The sequence below is a fragment of the Balaenoptera physalus genome, assembly GCF_965194825.1.
Source record: "Balaenoptera physalus genome assembly, chromosome: 11".
NCBI lineage: Eukaryota > Metazoa > Chordata > Mammalia > Artiodactyla > Balaenopteridae > Balaenoptera > Balaenoptera physalus.
In genome coordinates this window covers 80,705,767-80,726,114 of record NC_138896.1, presented here as the reverse complement: position 1 = coordinate 80,726,114, position 20,348 = coordinate 80,705,767, and the positions used below count along the sequence as shown (strand labels likewise).

The 20,348-nt window shown below is 38.9% G+C and overlaps 1 protein-coding gene and 1 long non-coding RNA gene across 7 annotated transcripts in view; both read right to left on the bottom strand.

The window, feature by feature from the left end:
* The window catches only part of LOC309637572, a 64,710-nt gene extending 52,880 nt beyond the window's left edge, over positions 1–11,830 (bottom strand). Inside the window, exon 1 of the long non-coding RNA XR_014250669.1 lies at positions 10,125–11,830. This is a non-coding gene — a long non-coding RNA (uncharacterized lncRNA). The remainder of the gene's footprint in view (positions 1–10,124) is intronic.
* Positions 1–20,348, bottom strand: part of LOC309637522 (uncharacterized protein) — a 759,578-nt gene that overhangs the window by 459,340 nt on the left and 279,890 nt on the right. For all 6 annotated transcript variants that reach the window (XR_014250578.1, XM_082412431.1, XM_082412430.1 and 3 more), the window contains exon 4: positions 17,859–17,953. Coding sequence is in view for 5 of the 6 variants with exons in the window: in XM_082412431.1 (XP_082268557.1) it covers positions 17,859–17,953 (95 nt within the window). In the remaining variant the exon portion in view is untranslated. The remainder of the gene's footprint in view (positions 1–17,858; positions 17,954–20,348) is intronic.

Here is a 20,348-nt window from a genome sequence, read left to right as displayed (position 1 = left end):
CTGAACAATGTGTTTATTTCCAAGGAGTTTTCCAGACCAGCATCAAAATGACTTGTCAAGCTCTGCTCCTGTGTCAGCTGCTTGATGTACTATAGCAGCCTTGCTCTTCCCTGGAAAGTCTTTGAGCCACTGACGTTTACCTTTCTCATCTAGATTTCTGACATGGGTGTGACAGCTATGTGCACCACTCTATTTCTTTCCTGTGTTTTTCTTTCCACTCCACCAAACTAAGTTTCATGAATCCATTTCTTGGTATGCTCAGTAAAGCCCTCCAAAGAAGCTCTGGCAGCACAGGCTTATCACTGTTATTTATTGCTTATCTCCTCCATTCTGGATCTGCTAAGGGATATACCACCATTGCTAAAATATTAATGCTGCATCCCAGGGCATCAAAGATGACAGAGGACAATGGGCAGGTAAACGGTAATGCAAGCTAGGGAAATAAATAAGTCAGGGAACAGGCCAACTGCAGACCCAGAAGCCCAGACAATAGGCATCAACCATCCTAACACAGACAGGGATTGTCTTTTTTATTGTTACTGTGTTTAATCCAATCCTATCTTACTAGCCTCTAACCTTCAGGATAAAAGTGCTTCCTGGCCTAGCAAACTATTTTTTTGAACTAAGAAAGATAATTCCCTGTAAGGTCTACAGTGGGAAAATTTTGAGGAAAGGCTATTGGATCAAAATAAAAGGGCATTTCATTCTTAACCACAGGATGCCTTGTTAGCGGCATGGATTCTTAACTCCACAATGCAACAAGGACAACGGAAACTTAAGTATTTTTATGTTTCTCCAAAATAGAATGATCTTCAGTGATTTCTTTACTGATTTATTTAATTAATTCATGCCCATTGTAAAAATTTCATAATCATATACATTACATACATTCTCCTCACTCCATAAAATGACTTCAGTTACCACTGGGATGAATACCCTTAGTAATATGTTACGAATATAAAGTGCATTTTTTTAACACAAAGGGATATATACCATACCTAATGTACTGTAATCCGCTTTCTTGTGTTTGACTCTATATCAAGGTCATATCTCCATGCCGAAACAGTAGTCTTTCAGTTAAAGATAACAGAGTAAGACATTTTAATTCTATCCTTTCCCTCTAAGCCCATCAAAAACAACTTTAAAAAATGAAAATGGAAGGAAAGTATACCGCTGTAGTAACGATAGAAGTAAATACACAAAATTCCAAACCATAGTCTGTGAACCACAAACCATGAACTCTGCCATATGCTTTGAAACTTGGCCCAAAATGTGAAAAATCACTGAGGGTTACACATAACCTCCCTAGAAATTAGGCAGGATTCCCTTAACATGCTGATGACCCAGGTCTGAAAGTTCAATATATGAATTCGTTAATAGAAACAATGAGAACGAGGGACAGAGGCAGGCCAAAGGAGGAGTGGGGACTGTCCCTGCACTGTCCCATTCTCCACAGTAGGAAAGCTAAGCAAGAAGAGCTCAAGAAGGTACATTTCATTTTTATTGTTTACAACCCAGGCTTACAAACAAGGTGGTTTGATGACCTGGTGTGCCCACTTTGTGCCTACTACCCTAGTGCAATTATAAATAGAAAGCCTCCTTTCACTACAGAGTGAATGATAACTTAAACAATGAATTCTAAGGTCTCTCTACTTGCTAAGAGAGACTGCTGGAGATGAGATGGGGTAAACAGAGGAAGGACAGCATTAGCCACTGGATTACAAACAGAGGACTTTGCCACTTTCAAGGGTTTCCCTTGAGTCACAGTATTGCTGAAAACACTGAAACCCAAAAGGAGACATCATTCTCAGCAGAGGAAACAGTGGTGAAACCTGAATCAAAGAAGTTGCAATTTACCCTCCCCATTCATCTCCACATGTTCTTATTTATAAACAAACACTTTTTTGTATTTTTCTACACAGCATTATAATTCAAAATCTGTATACACTACAAAGCAATCACCACAAGTCTAGTTACCATCCATCACCCTACAATCGACCCCCTTTACCCATTCCATGCACTCTCCTCTGGTAACTGCTAGTCTGTTCTCTGTATCTATGAGTTTGTTTTTGGTTTTATTTTGTTTGTTCTTGTTTTATTTTCTTTGCATTTGTTTTGTTTTTTAGATTCCATATATAAGTAAAATCATATGGTATTTGTCTTTCTCCATCTGACTTATTTCATTTAGTGTAATATTGTACCTTCAAGGTATTATCACAAATGTCAGGATTTCATTCTTTTATCGCTGAGTAGTATTCCAGTGTGTGTGTGTGTGTGTGTGTGTGTGTGTGTGTGTGTGTATGCCACATCTTCTTTATTCATTTATCCATTGATGGACACTTAGGTTATTTCCATATCTTGACTATTGTAAATAATGATGAAATGAACGTAGAGATGAATATATATCTTTTTGAGTTAGCATTTTCATGCTCTTCGGATAAATACCCAGAAGTGGAATAGATGGGTCATATGGTACTTCTATTCTTAATTTTTTTGAGGCATCTCCATATTGTTTTCCATAGTGGTTGCACCAATTTACAATCCTACCAACAGTGTACAAGCATTCCCTTTTCTCCACATCTTCTCCAACATTTGTTATTTCTTATCTTTTCAATAATGGCCAGTCCAACAGGTATAAGGTGGTATCTCACTGTGTTTTTGATTTGCATTTCCCTGATGATTAGTGATGTCGAGCATCTTTTCATGTGCCTGTTGGCCATCTGTATGTCTTCCTTGGAAAAATGTCTATTCAGATCGTCTGCCCATATCTTAATCAGGTTGTTTGTTTTTTTGTTGTCATTGTATGAGTTCTTTACATATTTTGGATTTTAAACCCTTATCAGACATATGACTTGTAAATATTCTAATCAGTAGGTTGCCTTTTCATTTTGATGATGGTTTCCTTTGCTGAAAAAATACTTGTTTTTTTTTTGAATTACTAAGTTATTCAATTACTTAGTTGAATTACTTGAAGATTAGTATTAGTTGGAAAGGAATCAACATTGGCACAAATGCTAAATAATTGGCAGAAAAGGTGTGGAAAGGAGGAAGGAAGTATTATAAGCCAAAAATTCAAACCAAGAAATATATATATATAGCCCCTCAAAGAAATTTCCAACATGATGTATGAAATAAAAATAACTCAAAGAAGAAAGTTACTATGTTTCAATTTCTATTGCTGCGTAACAAAGTACCTCAAAACTCAGTGGCTTATTTTCTCACAAATCTGCAATTTGCACAGGGCTTGGGGAGGACCATTCGTCTATATCCCACATAACATTAGCAAGGGTAGCTCAACTAAGTGTGGTGAATGCACTGATAAGATGAATCACTCAGATGGTTGGCCTCTGGGTGCTGAGTAAGCTGGGAGCTCAGCTGGGGTTGTGGCCTGGGTCCCTTAATCCACATGGTCTCTCTATCTGGCTAGTTTGAGCTTCCTCACAGGATGGCAGTCTTGAGGCAGTTGGACTTCTTGTGTGGTAGCTAACTTCTAAGAGTACAGAAGTAGAAGTTGCCCAGAATTGACACGGTATCACTTCCAGCACATTTTACTGGTTAAAGTGGGTGACAGGGCCAGCTCAAATTTATGGAGAGTGAGCTATACTAGGACACAAATGCTGGCAGATATGTCTCATTAGGAGACACTAAAGTAATAGTCTATTACAGTGAATCCTTTGACACCTAATGATTTATCACATTCCCCACAGACCACCTAACTCATGCAAAATACACACCTCCTAATCCCTGAGAATCACCAGAATCTCATCCATTACAGCACCAGATTCAGACTTGAAGTCCAAGATATTGTCATTTAAATGAGCTCCAGTTCTGAATGAGGCTCCTCAAGTGCAGCTCTTGATCTGAGGATGTATGAACTAAAGAGGCAAGTTTCTAACTCCCTGAACACACGTCCAATATATAATGGTAAGGCAAGGTCAGAAACACTAAAAGAGATACTCTCATTCAAAAGAGGGACAATAAAAGCACATAACAGTCAGTGGTCCATAATAATTCTGAAATCCAGCTGGGCACATATCACAGGTTCCTTGATCAGGATCCAGTTCTGTCATAACCTATGATGATTGTCCATGTCTCCTAGCTTTAAGCTCTGAGCTGTGGCTATTCTCTTTGACTCATCTTTCCTTTTCCACAAAATATGGTCCATACTTACAGCTGAGGAGCTTTCTCAACCCGCAACATAAGTTAGGGGCCTAGAGGCCTCTTTTAATTCTCAGCTATTTCTGTTAACTTTTAGTCCAAATTGATATAATTCCTATAATATGTTTGTGTAATTTCTAGCTATCTAATTATAACTCAATGCATTAGAAAAGAGAAATGTCCATGCAAATCCTCTCTACTTTAGAACTGTGAATCAGAGTGCTATGACAAGACCCTTAAGATTTTTAGAAATTTATTGTCTAGTTGAGAGGGTCTGCAAGTCATGCTCTTAAAATTACTAGAAGTCTTTTTATTCTAGATAAGAAAGGATCTATGAAGCACTGCCTTTCGTCTCTCTAATGTCTTAACAAAGGATCTTATAGAGTTTTGACCACAAAGCAACATTCCACAGGCAGTGTTCTATATTCTATATTTGCCCTGACACTGTCTCTTATTTTGAGAAAATTTTCCTGACTAAGAATGTTAGAATGAGAAATAGTTTTATCTTCTGACTTAGCAAGTTCTGGGTTGGAAATACTTCCTCTAATTCTGTTTAAAAATGAAGTAGTTCCTTCTTCAGTTCCTCTCTCTAACTGTACCTTATTATATGTAGATGAAAGGATCAGTTGGTGCTTTCAATATCTGGAAGTATTCTTAGCTAGATATGTAAGTTAGCTAGGTACATTTTCTTTTTTTCTTTTTCTTTTTCTTTTTTTTTTTTTTTGGCCACACCACGCAGTTTATGATCTTAGTTCCCTGACCAGGGATCGAACCTGGGCCCTCAGCAGTGAAAGCGCAGAGACCTAACCACTGGACCACTAGGGAATTCCCTAGGTACATTTTCTATTTTTCAAGTTACTACAGGTATAGTCTAATCAACTGTCCCATTAAATGTACAATATGGGCCCCCTTTTATGAAGCTTCCAGGAGCAGTTTCCTTTCTTCTTTTCAAGTCTCCACTGACAGTCTCCCAAGATGCTTCTGGCTCTGCCCATTGCCAGGTTCCAAGAAGAAGTCTCTCAGAAGAAGTTCCAAGAGAACAAGCCCCAATGAGCAAGAATATTTTCTTGAAATAAAGATGTAAATCTATATCTATAAAGACACACCATAACTCAGGAAAAATATATAAAGAGATATCCTGAAAAACTTCAAAGATATACAGAAAGAATTCTATGGCTATATAGGCCAAAAAGTAGTAGCCCATGTACAAAGGGGAAATAGTAGACTTGCTTCAGATATCTCCATGGTAACATTAGATGATAAAAGGCAACAGAGCAATGTGTGAAAAGTTCTGAGGAAAGTTTATACACAGCCAAGTCTACAGTAAGTACAAGGTTAAAGACAGAAACTCATTAGCCTTAAGGACTCAGAGAACATCCCCATGAGTCTTTCTGAGGGGGAAAAAAGATTGATGATACATCTAGCCAAATAAAAGATAGCTTAAAATGAAGAACTCAAAAATGAATATGTTGTGATAAAATACCAGTGACAATTAAATCCAGTTCAACATAGAATTAAGACACATCAACATCATGAACTATGCAGAAAGCCAATGTTACACATCTTAACAATGTGTAAATAAAAATATAAAAGTTAGTGGAGAAGCAAGTTGGAACGAAGTAAAAGGTATTCTCAACGTCCTCATTTTTCAGACTAGAGAGTCTATAAATGCTGACTAAGTTTGAAACTAAAAACTAATTACCTCAAACTTTCCACATTTTAAAAATTGAGCATTATTAGAAATTATAGCTCTTCTTACCTGAAGTTATACAACAGCATTAGATGACTTTTCTGAGGTTAAATTCAAGTAATTAAAATTTTGTTAAAATTAAACATATAGGACTCTGGCCATTATAGAATAACAAGGACCACATTTAACCTCCTATGATAATCAGCTAGAAAACTGGACAATATATAGGAAATAATCATTTGCAGACATTGGAAAATAGGCAACACAGATTGGGATCCCTGAGAGAGGGGAAACAAACAAGGTGATCCCTACAATTGTTATGGTTTTCTGCCTGAAGCAATTTTAAGACCATGAGCAGGGAAGGGATAACCAAATATAGGTTGATGGCTTTGCTGAAACACACATCAGAGATTGAGGAGGATGAAATGGCTGGAAACTGTGGGTGGAGCTCCAGAAAGAATGAAGTTACACAATAAAAGGGCTCTAGAAATCTGCATAAAGGTTACCTTGAGTCTTTGCTAAGCGCAAAGTTGTGCAAGAATAGAGTGAAACTCCACAAGACAGAACAACGAATGACTGAGTTGTGAAGGCAGAACAATTGCCAGACCTCACATAGGATTGATAGGTGTTCTAGCTTCAATGTGCCAGAGTAGGGAGTCCACAGTGATCACCTGGGCACTTCCATGGACACCCAGAGGAGTCATGATTTAGTAACAGGGCTGATCTATGCCTAAGGTTAAGTCTACTATACACTAATCCTCACAAAGCTTAAAATGAGGACTCAATGAGCTCAAACTGATAGAAAAATACATGTCTTTCAATACAAAGTTCAAAATTCTTTAAAAGAAGACAACATAGTCCAGACATTCAACTATATAATATTCACAATGTGCAGCACCCAACCAAAAATGACTAGTATAAGAATCAGAAGAATGTGACCCATAATCAGAAGAAAACTAAGTCGATAGAAACAGACATGGAAATGACAGAGATTATGGAACACACAGACAAGGATAAGTTAAAGTTAAAAGTTAAACAGTTACTATAGCAATATACTCATATTTTATAGAAAACATAACTATAATGAGGAGAGAAATCAAACATATAAAGAGTCAAAGGAACTTTTAGAGATAAAAAGTACAATATCTGAAGTAAAAATTTTATTAGATTTGACCGTAGATTTGACCTTGCAGAAGAAAATACAGTTAATCTTGAAAACATAACAATAGAATACAAAGTAAATGAAGCTCCTTTTAGTAGTTAACCCCCTGTTACTATAATAATATTTTATAACACAAATAAAAACTTTATTTATTAAAATTACTTGTTAAAATTACTGCTGTGGTTTCTATTTCCTGACTGGATCCTGACTGGTACAGCAAGCCTGCTGAATACAAAGTCAGTACACAAAAATCAATTGTTTCTAAATACAGACAACGAACAATTGGAAACTGGAATTTTAAAAACAATATATAATAAAAAATTGAAATCATAAAGTGCTAGAACAACTGGGTATTAGTATGGGAAAAATGAAACTTCGTCATTAACTTACACCAGACATAAAAATTACTCAAATTGGATTATAGACTTAATCGTAAAAGCTAAAATGATACTTTCAGGAGAAAACATAGGAGTAAATCTTCACACAAACAGAGGGTAAACAAAGATTTTCTTTTAAAGGAGACAAAAGGCAATGAAGCAAAAAAACTAGCAAATTGAACTTTATCAAAATTAAAAACTTTTGCTGTTCTAAAGTCAAGATTTTAAAATGAGAAAGGCAGCCACAGACAGGGAGAAAATACTTGCAATGCATATACATATGATTAATACATTTGACAAGGGACTAGTATCCTGAATTTATAAAATATCTTCCTTTACCACTCAATAGTATTAAGATAAATAAACCAATTTTAAAAATGAATAAACTATTTGAACATACAGTTCAAGGAAGAAGGTATATGGATGACCAATAAGCACTTGAAAAGCTCGGTATCTTTGTGTATATATAAAGATAAAAGAAATAACATGTAGAAATACTAGGACAAAACAGGATCATATTCTACATGTCAATTCTAACTTATTTATTGTAATAATCACGGAGCAGCACAGAGAAGTGCATTATATATATATGGTATATAGTATATATATTTAGCAACAAAATGAACCCATGTGTAACCACTGCCCAGGGGAAGACTAGCAGATCACCAGCACCCTAAATACCAGAAGCCCCCATTGTATCCATAGCAATCACAGTCTTCTCATTCTTCATCCATTTTAACTCACTCCCTATGTCAATTTTAACTACTATGATTATTTCCTTGATTTATTTTATGAATTAACCTTCTATGCTAGCGAACCTAAACAATATCATCTAATTTTGCCTGCTTTTTGGACCTTACATAAATGGACTCATATTGTAGGTATACTTATTTTTGTTGCTTTTTTTTTTGTGCTTAATATTATGTGTGTAAAGATTAATTCAGATCATCCTCCATGACTATGATTTGTTCATTTTCTTTTAGTATGGTATTCCATTGTATAAACATATCACAACTTATTTATTGACCCTACCATTGATGGATATTTGAGTTGTTGCCTATTTCTGGCTCTTATAAATAAGCTCTTATAAACATTCTCATATATGTATCCTGCTATATATATGCATGAATTTCTTTAGGAAGTATTCCTAGGAATGGAATTTCTAAAACATAAGAATATGTATATTTTTTTAACTTTGTTACAGAATGCCAAACTATTTTTTTGATGTGGTTGTACTAATTTACATTCTCAACATCAGTGTATAAGAGTTCCAGTTGCTCCACATCCCCTCTAACACTTTATATTACCAGGCTCTTCCATTTTAGCCAATCTGATTTCATTTCCCTGATTGCTAACTAAAAAGCTGGGTATCTTTTTATGTTTCGTAGCCATGTTGATATTCTCTTCTGGGAAGCCTTTTTAAAGCACCCACATTTGTATTAGGATGCCTGTTGTTTTCTTGTTGGTTATTTCTGAGTGGTGGGAAATTGAATAATTTGTTTTTTATTTCCTTTTTCGCTATTTTATTAACTATTTAAATAATGAAATAATAAAAAATTTTAAATAATAGAAACACATACAAACTTGCTTTAGCCTACGTGGTATTTCATTGTATAGACGTATCTTAAACTATTTAACCAATCTTCTAATGATGGAAATAAAGATTATTTCCAATTAAAAAGTATTATAAACAACAATGCAGTAAACAGTCTTGCACAAACACCGTGTTGGAGGAGAGGGGCAATGGGTGTTGAACGGTGGGGAGCATGGCACTGATGAGAACCCAGAACAAATTGTTTTCTTCTTCCCTACCATGAACATGCTTCCCTGAAAGTCATGTCTGTATGCTGGCTCAGGTACATGAGGGAACAAGGTAAGAAAGGAGCAAGACAAAAGAAGAAAAAAGAAGATGATCAAAGATTGAAGGGAGTCTGGTTTTGTTCCCATTTTTTTAAATTACAGAAACGTTCAAACAGAGAAATTGAAAGAAGATCATAAGGAATACACACAGAGCAATCACTAAGCTCAACAATTGTTAACTTCTTGCAATATTTGCTGCATATTTGCCTTTTTACCAGAGCGATTTTAAATTAAGCAGCAGGCATCCTGACACTTCACCCTTCAGTGTTTCCACCTATATCTCCTACAAATAAAGACTTTCTCCTATATACCCTCCTCATACAAACAATACAGCATTACCACCAAGAAAAATAAACCATAATCTAGTGGTATATATTACCCAGACCATAGTTTTCGAGCAGAGCAAATTGTTCATGAATTAGGTGGGAGTGGGGATGCAGGGAAGAAGCCTTCAAAGAAGAGGAGTATCATTGTTCCCTCACCTCTCCCCACCTCTCACCACAATCTAAAGGCACGGGGTGTAAGCGGCTATTAAGATCCAAGTTTTTATTCCTATTTTTTAAAGATTTTTTTCTGAGAAGCAAAGAAATATATACTCATTATAGAAAATGTAGACAGTGAAAAGCTATCCACAAAACCATCAGTACAGTGAAAAGCTATCCACAAAACCATCCCTTTTTCTTTTTTAAGACTCTCACAGAGACTGAGGCAAACAAGTGAACGTTCATGGAAAAAACGTTGTCCTCGGCCTAAATCCTACTGGTGTTTGGTTCTTCCCCTTGCTTTTCTGTAGGTGGAGTCACCGGGCATGGCTGGATCCCACCCCAGACTCAGCCACATTTTAGTCCTGTAGTTTGTAACCTGGAAATCTGCCTACCTGCTAGAAGAAGTTTGGAATGAAGGCTCTGTGTCCAGGTGCCAAAGCCAGGCCTTATTATATACACTTCACAACTCTGCCTACTTAAAAAAAATTATTTTTCCTCCCACAGATGGAAGCTCCAGATGAACTGTCTTGCCGGCTTCTCCCCACTGGAATATTCAGAGAGCTCTCAGACCTCTCCAGGAAGGAGAAAAACAACTTCCTGATAGGAACACAGTGTTGGAGACTGAAGTTAGAGCTTGAAACAAACAACTTTCAAATCACTCAGAGTCAGGCAGCCGGCATGTGCCAGGACTTGCTCAGCAGCTGGTGTCCAAGGGCGCAGCCTTCCTTCTCTTTCTGGCATGCGGGAGGATTTGCCAGCTGGTTAGGCCGCAGCTAGGGTTTCAAAGGGTAACTCTAGACTTTTCCACAGGGAGGAAAAACGCCCCTCCTCCTCACCACTTCCCCATCATCTCCACCATCTCCATCATCGTGAGTCAGAGCTCTCACCTCTCCAACTCCTGCCCTTCCCCTCCCCACCCCGCTATCTAACTGCCACCTGCTCTTCGCTCCTTACCAGCTCTGAGCAAGTGGTCTCAGAGTGCAGAGCCAGGAGAGAAACACCTTCTTGCAAACTCTCCTTCAGGTCTAGAGTCCTTCCAGTGCCAACATTGTTTTCTAACTTCTTCTCTAAAGTGAAACTCAGAACACAGCGGGGTAAATATGCACGTCTCTGAAGAACAGTCCCCTTCCTTGCCCTGGGACTCCCCCAGGGTGGGCTGTGGTTCAGATCCTGTCTACGTAAGTAACCTGTTGCTGCTTTCATTAACTGGTTTCTAGAACACTGCTTCACTTTTGCATACATCTGGTATCTTCCAGGATACTGGTTCCGGCCTCAATTGTAATGTCTGCAGTTTGGACTTTAGCATGATGACCTAAATCCTAGTAATAGCAATTACAATCACAATGATGTTCATAACAGCCCTTTCTACGTGTGTGTAAGTCTAAAGTTTTCAATGGCACTCTGGTACTGGAGCCAGACAGATGAGTGAAAGTGGAGATAATGTTAGTGTAAAAAGGTGGTAACTTCTAGCTGGCAATACAACTTGTTTGTACAGTATATATATATAAAATTGTAAATAATTTAGACCAAAATTAATCTGACCTCCTCACCCCTCCCTCACCATTAGTGGGAATAGTGGCACAGGCCGGTGGAGTGAAGAGTGAAAACTTAATATGCAATATTGCTTAAAACTGAATCTAATCTAAAAATTAAACAATATCTTTAGTTCAATCTCTCTTCCTAAAAATGCCCAGACTCTCAGAGGCTTCTCTCCCCTGTCTCTCTCCTTAAACAGGTATGCAGGTATCTTGCACACTAGATACCTAGATGTGAGTTTTACAGGATATCAGGAGGTACATGAAACTCAGGGTTTGGGGCACTGGGTACAACATACCCAGATGAATTCTGGGTCCATCCAAGATAACATCCTTGTCCAAATGCCTCAGTGGCATGGACAGTACCCCCCCTTCCGTCAGTTAAGGCCTTACTTATGTGACATAACTGCCTCCTTCCCTCCCTGAAGCCAAGAGTGAGGAAATTTACAACATCCCGTTTCTGTTGCTCTTTTTCTTTATTTATCCCTTTTTCTTTCTACAATTTGCCAGGCAAGAAAAGGGATGGGCTATTGGCCTTTTACTACCCCTACATCCTCATACCCTAGAGCCAGCCTACTACCTGAGCAGGTATAACCTGCTCTGCAGCATGCGACAACACTATAAACTGGATCCTCCATGCTTACCACCATCCTCAATACTCCAAAAGAAGCCATACAAATTTTAAATATTATTACAAGGAAATTATCCAACTTGCAAGTTGCCTTGCTGTCTAATTTGCCCTTGTATCTCAGAATCTAAGGATTATCTTCTTTTTTGTCTCTGATTTTTTTCCTTGACGAATCCTAATCTTCCTCTCCATTCCCACACTCCACCCCAAGAAGATGCCAGCCTGGGGCCAATGAGAGCAAAGATCAGATTCCCAGAAAGACAGAAGAAAAAAGCACATCAACAGTTTCTAATAAGTAACTCCTTTATATCAAGCAACCCTTTCACTGAGTTACACTGAGGTTTAAATAAGATATTGCATGTAAATTGCTTAGAAAAAATACTTAGTCAATGGATATGCAATAAAATGTAGTTATTAATTGTTATTTGTCACTCATTGTGTCATCTAACCACTGAAATGTGTGAGGCAGTTTGACCAGGTGGTATTCTCCATTTTACAAATTAGAGACATGAGGCTCAAAGGCACTGCTATTTTCTGTAGGTCAAATGAAAACTAAGCAGTGGGGACAAATTAGGGTTCAGAGTTTGTTACCTCTTCTCCTGTACTCAGAGTTTTAATCTTCCTTTCTTAATCAAGTTGCACCTCTTATATATAACTTTCTAGAACTCTTAGATCAAAGGTCAGCAAGCTTTTTCTGTTAAGGGTCAGATAATAAATATTTCAGGTATTGCGAGCCCAGAGGACTCTGTCATAAATATTCACCTCTGCTATTGTAGCACAAAAGCAGCCACAGGAAGTACATGGACAAATTGCTGTGGCTGTGTTCCAATAAAACTTTATTTACAAAAACAAGCAGTGGGCCAGATTTCACCCAAGGGCTATAGATGGCTGACCTCTACTTCAAATCAATACCAAGTGCTTGGTACATAGTGAGGGATCCAAAATGAGTCTAGAAAGATAAATGAATAAAACAATGATTTGTCCTACTTTGAATTCTTTTAGCCCTACAAGGTTCTATTATCTAATCTAATAGTAAATTTCATGTACTTGTATTATTCAATGTAATTTCATATGTCTCTTCTCTTTCCATGTATAAAATAATATTGAATATGCATCTTGTTACTTTCCAGTCAGATAGGCCTGGAATTAAGACCTAACTTTTCCATTTGGGCAAGTTAATTTACCTTGAACTTCTGTTACCTCATTTGCAAAATGGGGATAAGGATACTTATTTAACAGTAGTCTGAGGTTCAGAAATTATGTAGGCACAGTGCCAAGTGAATGGTAGATAGGGATTAGACTACAGTCCTGCAGACAGGGACTTCTTTTATCCAAACTTTCCTACTTTTAGTCTTCCTCATCGCTTTTTAAGTGGATGGGAATTGGGAAGGGTGGTGATTCTGGTCTGGCATGTGAGGGAAGGAGGCTACAGACTGGGAGGCAGGCCACGTGCTGAGGTGGCTTAGATGCTGCTTCCTCTCTCTAGCTGTGTCTAACTTCTGAGGTTTCGCAGAGGGCCAGGGAAATGTCCCCACTCTCGGCTTGAGCTCATTGCTCAAAGCAGCTGTTCCAGGAGCTATCCATAGTAACATGTTCAAGACCTACGTTTGAAATGCACTGTTGAAGATTTTAACACTTCACTGTCTAGGTTAAACTCTTCAATTGACATACATAAGAAAGCTTCACACTTTCTTCATGGTGAAGAAAAACCTGAAGTGGGGATATGACCAGTCAAAGAAGGAAGAAGTCCCCACAACAGTCAAAAGACCAGGAAGATCCTGGGGGTTCGAAGACATGAATAAACAATCCTAGCACTGCTTGTCACTTGCTGTTTGACCTAGAGCAAGACGAACAGATCCTTTCCTCTGGACCTCAATATTTTCCAAATCTCAGTAATTTATTTCCCATCTTCATAATTCTTATCATGTCCATGTATCTCCATACTATTACTTTTTCTATACTTCAACTAAATCAACTAATTTATTTTACTTAGCCTTATCCTTCACAATAATACCTATTATATAATATCACGGGTACGCTAATTATATTTTTTCTATTGCACATTATAATAAATACACACATACCTATTGAAATATCAATTGTAACTATCATAATAAAAATGTTCTCTTTTCCCAATCCTTCCCTTTACAATCTAGACAGGTTTTCCTTTTCAAAGAAAACTTGCTTTTTACCCAAGCAAGACTGGTTCTTTTTTTTTTTAATATTTATTTATTTATTTATATTTTTGGCTGCTTTGGGTCTTAGTTGCAGCATGCAGGACCTTTCGTTGCAGTGCACAGGCTTCTCTCTCTAGTTGCAGTGTGCGGGCTCCAGGACGTGTGGGCTCTGAAGCTACGGCTCACAGGCTCTCTAGTTGTGGTGTGTGGGCTCAGTTGCCCTGCAGCATGTGGGAGCTCAGTTGCCCCGCGGCATGTGGGAGCTTAGTTCCCCGACCAGGGATTGAACTGGTGTCCCCTGAATTGCAAGGTGGATTCTTAACCACTGGACCACCAGGGAAGTCCCAAGACTGGCTCTTGAACAAGAGAGAGGCCCTGGCCCTTCTGCCCCCAAAATTCCTTGATGAAGAACCTGGCCTCTGAAGAGGGGTCATGGAGTGGCAACCAGCTTTATCTTGAGGGAACTGAACTACATGTTTCTATAAGAGATGGACTGTGCCAAAATACCATACAATGGAATTAACATCACTATTTTTGTATTTAGTAGGTCAATGCTATCTTATTTGAGTGTAGGTCACATAAACAAATGCATCTATTACACCAATTTTATTTTCCTTCCAGAGTGGTCATTTTTTGGGATTTAGTGAACACGTGTACATCTTATTTCTACATAAAACCATTTGTGTGAGTTAGAAACACCTGCATAAGTAGTATTCTCTCTTAAAATTAGTCTCATTAGTTTTGGTTTTCCAGGATTAATATACCCATAGGCCACACAAAGCTAATTTAAGTAGTATATTTTCATTCTCTTATGCAGCTGATTGATTTTCTATCACTTTCTCCAATTAGGAACTTGAACCTTTTATCTTAGAATCATTATTGAAATCGTAACATTTATTAAAAGGGTTGGGAAATTTTTGCCTTCTGTCTTTTGTTTATTCATCATAAGTAACGGTGGAAATGGACAATTTAACTAAAGAAATTGTTCCCCTTTTTTCAGTTTTGGTATTTTTTGCAAACTTTCAACTATATCCTAACATGGAAAAGAAACTAAAGAATATTAAGACCGGTTCCTATAATTCATTTACGAAACATATATACATTTAGCTGAAGCCAAGTAATTATTGCTCAGGTTAATACTACTAACTTCCTGTAGAATAAGGCAATCAGTCACGGTGAATTAAAATTGTAGACCATCAATTGCAATGATCCAGTTGGTTAACAGCCACTACTAATTTTCATTTGATAAACTAAAGTGTGGTCCAGTGCAAAAGACTGATCAGGTAGCTGCAGGCTGCTGAAGCATTTCATCTGAACCAGGTAAGCTTTTTGTAGGTGTCCAGAGCTTGCAACTTTTGAGCTCTCATGTAAAGTGCATGCCGGTGTGAGATGCAGTGCAGCTACTGGGGAGCTGGAGAGAACATCATCTGTCTTAGGGGTATCCCTTTGCAGCCTGAAGTACTGACCACCAGGTAGGGCTCTGGGACAAGAGCAGCAGAAATCACTTCTCACTCACTGGGAAGTCTAAGGTCTCCAAGGGCTGGGTTTGCTTTGTTAGGGTTGTTTTTCTTTGAGTTGTTCTTGTTGGCTGTCTTAATGAAGTGGGTAGGAGAAGACTGAAAAGCCAGAATGTTGAGCTGGGGATGCAAAATATTATTATTATTCCTAAATAGCATCCCTTTCATTAAACTCAGTTCACTCTGCTGGGATGCAGTTAGGAGTCAAACTTGATTTTGAGTCTGCCACTTACTAGCTGAGTGAACTTGTAAAAGTTATTTACCCTTTCTGAACCTCAATTTGCTCATGTGGAAAATTATGATAATGATATCAACCATCCCTTAAAGCTGCTATGGAAAGTAAATGGAATAATGCACATAAAGGGCTTAACACAGTGCCTGGCATGATGTAAGGATTCTGAATGGGGTAGCTATTGTGTTATGTTGTTTTCCACATATGCACAGGCCACCATCCTGACCTGGGATGGTACATTCCCATGCTTTCTCCTAATTTGTCTGGACCCTCTCAGAAACCACAGACACACACATCTCCCATTTGGCCCAGAATGCTCATAAAAGCCTGCCAATCTTGTTATTACACACCTTTACGTTTTTCCCTACCAACCTCTGTTATCCCTATTCATGGGGCCAACAGTGTGCTTATTTATACATTTCACCAGCATCGTTGAGCATCTGGATGGGCCAAACATTGGGATAAACCAGAGGCGAGCAAAGCAGACAGGACCCTTAATCTTTGAAAGTTACCGTCCACCAGGAGACACAGAACAGTCAACAGCAATAACAATTGACACAAGAAATACCACTTGCCATGGGAACACATAGTAGGGCCATCTATCCTCATCTTGGGTGGTATGGGTGGGGAGTCAGGGGAACTTAGCTTTGCTTTCTTCCACAGCAAATTCTTGTACCCCGAATCCAGCCAGCTATCACCAAAGTACAAGTCTCTGGTTACCAAAGGGGCCAAGTAGCAAATGGATGATATGCCAGTATCAGGGTATCACATGTGTAGTTGGCAGCACCCACTCAGATACAAATCACAGGGTCTTAATATGGTTGTGAACGAAAAGTCGATCTATGGGCAAATACATTCTCGATTTTACAACTCAAACTCAAGTGCTCATGGGAATGCCCTGGGTGACAGAGTGATTTCTAGTACATCATTTTTTTTTAATTTTTAGACTTTTAAGCCAGCATTTCTACAAATAACATGAGAGAGAAACATTTTTTTGTCAGTCAGTATCCCCATACCACTTGCTGAATGATCAGCTCATCTCTTGCCCATTCGTTTCAAATGCCAACTTTCTCATATGCAAAGTTTCCATTTATTTATGAGTATATTTCCAGGCTCTCTGTCTTGATCCATTTGTCAATGCCACACTCTTCCAATTGCTATAGTTCTATAATATGTTTTGATACATAGTAGGGCAAGGCCTCTCTTTGTTCTCTAAATTTTTCTTGGATGTTTGAAATCCATATTAAATGTCTTTACAAAGAAGCTGAGTCTGAAAATCTATTGGTTTACATATCTCAATGTCAAACTCTAATTTGTGGCTTATGCACTGCTTTTCATTATCTATTACGTCCAACACTATCATGTCATCTCAGATTCCCTTTGTTTATATAATAAAAACAGGGTAGTAGAAATACTATAGCTTGAGTAACTGCAGGATCTAGATTTGAAACTAGGCCCTGCCATTTGCCAGCTGTATGACCTGGGGGACAGCATTTACTCTTCCTAAACCTCAGTTTCTACATTTATAACATGGAGATAAGAACAACCAGTCTCATAAGGTATTGTGAGGATTCTATAAGAGAAAGCAATAAAGATTTTATCAAAGCTCCTGTGCCACACTCACAGAGATACTAGAAGCTATGGATATGAAAAATAGGCTGTGATTTTTTTAAATGCTACATAGCGCTCAGTATCATTATTGGCGAAATTGGCTTGAATATTTCACAGCTGAATAAAAGCTTGTCCTGGAACTGGGAGTTATATATCCTTTGGTTTTCAGGCAATGGAAATTTTGATGGTCTCATCTTATTCTGTGGCTTCTACTTTTAAGATGTTTGAGTGGTAAGCCACATGTCCAAATCTTTGGCTTTTAGCCACAAGCCACAAAGGAAACTCCAAATTTCAATAAGTGTATTTGCCAAACTCAAATGGGCCGTGGTTCTACCTGGGGTGTCTTGTGAGACTGAGGCAACACATAATGCAACACGTGGACACGATAAACCAAGGGGGCCAGAGCCTGCATCCCAAGAAAATTACCTTATGAAATGATTATCAGGAAACCAATCATCTTGGCCTGTAAATAACTCCATGTACAGTAATGTGGTTGTCACTTCATATTTGCTACTTCTCAACTGGAAGAAAAGGAAAATGCAAAAGTGTGAGATAAGTCCATAAGTATCTTTTAAGAGACTACTGCAAATTTAATTAACTGAGCAATTGAGTCAGACTTCTTTAAATTTAGATCTGAAATACGAGGGGTTCCTTCAGAGCTTTATTCTTGTTGGAATGGGGCAGTGCTGGCAGGAAGAGAAAAAACAAAACAACTTAAAATGTTCCACTAAATTTTAGCTCAGTAATGTTTCATCATTAAGAAAGGATTAAAAGGAAGAATTGTTTTGTCCCTTATAATCAGTAGAGTACACTAGAAAAACTGTACCCCAGTTGGTCTATATTTCTCCGAGAAATAGGACAGGGCCCAGTAAACAATTTCACTACATTAAATAAACGTCATGATCCCTACTAAGTGTAAAGCACTAGGCATTGTAGGAAGTAAAATGGTGCCTAAGAGGTGGCCCCTACCGTCCAAGATCCCAAAGTCTAGGGGAAGATACAGGTGTGCAGGTGTATGTGGATCACAAGGTCCACATGGCTGAGTCCCCATGGTAGAGGCAAAGGTCCCATGAGGAGGAGAGGACAGACGATGAGGAGAGGATCTTCAATCATCGGGCCACATTACAGAGGTGGTAGGAACACTGAATCAAAGGGGTCCTCAGACAAGATGCACCCTTCTTTCACCTCCTGCTCTACACAGAAGCAGGTGGGGCCAGCCATGCCCACTGACAGACAGCAGGTTGGGGAGGTCTGTCTTCCCTTCTCCTTCAGGCAGCAGGTTGGGTATGTGAACTTGGAGTTGGCTCTGCAGGTCCAGGTCATCTACCCTGCCTCCCTTCCTTCCTGCCTCCTTCCTCTCCTTTATATTTCCCTTCCTCCTTCTCTTTCTTGCTCTTTTCCTTCCTTTTCCCCTCCTTCCATCCCTCCTTTCCTATTCCCCTTCCTTTCCCTGAGCCTTCCCTTCCTCCTTCCCTTTCTACCTTCTTTCCTTCCTCATCCCTCTCTGCCTTTCTTCCTCCCTTCTTGTTCTCTCTTGCTCTGAGGCCCAAATACCCACTCACTCTCTGTGTCTGTCTGGCTCTCTCTTCAACATATCCAACAAACATACCGCACAATAAACATGCCACACAATAAAAACCATTCTCAATACTTCTATCTGGGGAAGTGGGCATAGGTGGTCTAATTAGATTTTTGCCTATACTGTCTTTTCAATACAGCTTTCACTGCAGTCTTGCCCTGAGGTGGGAGGGATTTTCAAGGAACTGCATTAAATACAGCGATGCAGTACTTTGTTTCCCCCATGGCTAGCTAGCTATGTTTGTCTGCTCCTTTGCGGGGGGAAGGCTAAAGGAGGTGGGGAGGGGCACCAAGCCCCTGTCTGGAGAATTTCACACAGGCTGATACGACATGCGAGTATGTCTTAGAGGAGTTGAGATTTGAGCCAGGCTTTGGATACAGCACAAACAATTTTCTATTTGGGGAAGAGCAGACCTGAAGTTAACCCAAGGAAGGCTCATCTCTTCACTCCATCTCTGCCCTCCTGGAGCAGCCAGACCTTTAAATCTAGGGCATCTTGAATTAATCCCTGTGCTGTTTGAAATCATCCTATAAGTTCTTCATCTTTGAGCCCTGTACTAATGTCAGGTTAGAGGACTCAGAAGCAGTGTCAGGAACACATTTATTCCCAGAGGATTTGGGCCAATATTGCCATGGTGATACTAGAAATTACGACAAAATCTGACTGTCTCACAAAGAGGCACCTATCACCTCTTTGTGAAATCTATTCTCGGGAAATTTCTAAGTTGAATATTTTGAGCATCCACTTTAAGCATCTTTGGGATATCTGTGTCAGTCTGGTACCTCTAGGAAATGATATATTTCTTTAGGATTTAGGATCATAGTTTGGGACAGCTGGCAAGAAATGTCACTGCCAGCTTGTTGGTAGCACTGAGCAACTGAGATTGTGCTCATGAAGGAGGAGGCGAGCACATACAGTGTTCTAAGTATGTGCTGGGCACTGGGCGCTTCATGTGTCATCCTTACAAAGTCCCTGTGAGTTAGGTGCAATTGGTATTCTCCCTTTACAGGCCAGGAATCAGGGGACAGAGAGGGGAAGTACTTTGTGCCTTAGAGCACTCAGTCAACCGGTGTAAGGCAGAACGTCAGGTCCATGAGGATGGAGATCTTTGGGTTTCTTCCCCTGCTATATCCCAAGTTTCTGCACAGTGCCTGGCACATAGTAAATGTTCAGTAAATACTTTATGAATGAATAAAGCAAGACTGCAATATAAACCCAGCAATCTGGCTCTAGACTCTGTGCCCTTGATATGGAAGGGGATCAGAATATGCCATCCCCAAATATACCACTGTGGCATAAGAGTTATTTTGAACTGAAAGTGATTGAGAAACAGCAGA